The sequence below is a fragment of the Pollicipes pollicipes genome, unplaced genomic scaffold (genome assembly GCF_011947565.3).
Source record: "Pollicipes pollicipes isolate AB1234 unplaced genomic scaffold, Ppol_2.1 Scaffold_2555;HRSCAF=2994_pilon_pilon_pilon, whole genome shotgun sequence".
NCBI classification, from domain to species: domain Eukaryota; kingdom Metazoa; phylum Arthropoda; class Thecostraca; order Pollicipedomorpha; family Pollicipedidae; genus Pollicipes; species Pollicipes pollicipes.
Genome location: NW_023596136.1, coordinates 21,838,783 through 21,840,813, shown reverse-complemented (window position 1 = coordinate 21,840,813; position 2,031 = coordinate 21,838,783). Strand labels below are relative to the sequence as shown.

The 2,031-nt window shown below is 54.7% G+C and overlaps 1 protein-coding gene across 1 annotated transcript; it reads right to left on the bottom strand.

Annotated features, from left to right (window-relative positions):
* Positions 1–212: 212 nt before the first annotated feature.
* Positions 213–578, bottom strand: LOC119099140 (adult-specific cuticular protein ACP-20-like). The gene is made up of 2 exons (XM_037222243.1): positions 381–578; positions 213–335 (listed from the first exon to the last, which is right to left on the bottom strand). The coding sequence occupies exons 1-2, from the start codon at positions 576–578 to the stop codon at positions 213–215; spliced, it is 321 nt and encodes a 106-aa protein (XP_037078138.1).
* Between the last annotated feature and the right edge of the window lie 1,453 nt (positions 579–2,031).

Sequence of the window (2,031 nt, the reverse complement as noted above, 5' to 3'; positions counted from 1 at the left end):
CGATGGCCCATGCTTATATGAGCGCAGTCTATTTACATCGGTTGACATGATTGAAATATTGATCGTCAGTTTTATTCCACTCGAGCGGTTCACAACCATTACAACAAATCACAGAAAACGTGGGAATCACGTAGGACAAAAACTATTTACACAATTTGAATACTGTCTGCGTTAAATATTTCACTGAGCATTTCCGACCAGCGCACCGTGCTTTAGTGACGACCAGCTCCGGCGTATCCTACGACCTTAGCCCGACGCTCCGGGTGGTTGGCGTACCCGTCGTAGGAGACCTCAGCGTTGTAGCCGGCGTAGTGGTCGGCGTAGTACTTGACGTGCTGGGTCCGGCCGTCCGGCAGGTTGACCGAGTAGTAGCCCTCAACCGCGCCGTCACCGTTGGACTGCTCGCTCTGCGCCATCATGGGACCGTAGTGGGGGTCGTCCACGGCGTACTGGAAGTGGTAGGGCCTGGGCTCGTAGTAGTCAGCGCGGCCGTAGCCGCCGCCGTATCCGCCGTGAACGGCTGCAGGACGACCAGCAGCGGCCACGGCCACAAGGGCGGCAATGATGAAGGTCCTCATGTTTGACTCTGTGGGAGGCTGACAGTGGACTGTTGCTGTCTGGCGGTCGCCGGCCGGTTTTATAGGACGCCGCGGCTCCACACCTGGTGCAAGGGCGTGGCGCCCGGTCGCTCGCCCCGGTCCAGCCGCCGCTGGCTTCCGTTGCCCCTACCCCGTCCCCTCCCCTCCAACACATACGCCAGCGTTACAATGACGCGGCCGCTCTCCCCTCTGCAGCGGAACGGGACGACTTCCGAGACGAGATGTCTCGGAAGGCTTCTGATACTGAGGGGCGATTGTTTAGACAATGTGTCGCGCTCAGCTGTTCAAGTGGGATGAGGCTGCACCTGTAATACCTTCAGAAGTGAACGATGTATCTATGGTGCATCATGGAAAGGTGGAATGCTCACCACATTTACACCCTCATGTTTTTTTGGTTTTGGTTTTGTTTGTTGTAAAGTTTGGCCGGTCAGCATCGCTGCTGCGACATGCGGCAAATGACACGAAGGGAGCGCTGTATTGTTCTGTGCCCAGTCCTCAGTCACAGGAAATACTGCGGACACGGGGAAAACGAGACAGAATGCGGTTGCACATTGGCATTTCGTTGAAGTGCGTACTTTCCCACGTACATGATGCTTAGTTGCTGGTCCGTTTAGCTTCGCAAGACCCTTTGGCGGGTTGGGTTTGAGTTGGCTGATTCCTCGGACGGCGCAAGCTGTGGCATTCTTTGCCTTTGCCAATGAGTGTGTCAGCGACCCACGAGCCGCTCCAAGGTCACGCGAGCATGCATACATTCTGCTTCGACAAACGGGAGCCGGGAGGGCGTCGGTGCGGCGGTGCTGACATTCCGAGCCGCTCGACGACCGACGGGTCCGACGACCGCCTGCCGCCTGCCGCCTGCCGCCTAAGGTGGATCGATCACCTGTCGAAACCCATCTGCGCTACACTGCATTGCGCGAAGGAGGCTCATTGAGATTCGAAGCTCATTGCGCTCCGCACGACCCACGCCTCTTTGGCACTGCTCCCGGCGGAAGACAAGTTTAGTGCGTCAGTTTCAGCAAAAACAGCTTGGCACAGCCGTAGGGAAATATACCGGTGAAGAGAACCCACTCTGTAATGTTTTGCATGTCATCCGACTGCTTCTGTTTCGGGACTTAAATAATTATATACATGTGGATCAAGTTTTTAAAATAAAAATGTTATCTACTTCATCGTGATAGCCTTCTCCAGGGCAAAGAGCACTTCCCATCCCAGCTAATGTGTAAAATGAAGCTTACTTACGCGCGATAGTTTGGCGTGCGTACGTGCCGCTACACCTGACGTGTTGTGCACCATTTCCTTTTTGTCATTTTCACCTTTGCAAGACTTTTCGGTTACGTTCAATTCATGTTTCCGCGAAACAGCCCTTCGTAAGGGAGTGCCAAATGTCGTCCAACATTACTCCAGCTGTGTCTCACCGCCATCGTGACTGGTT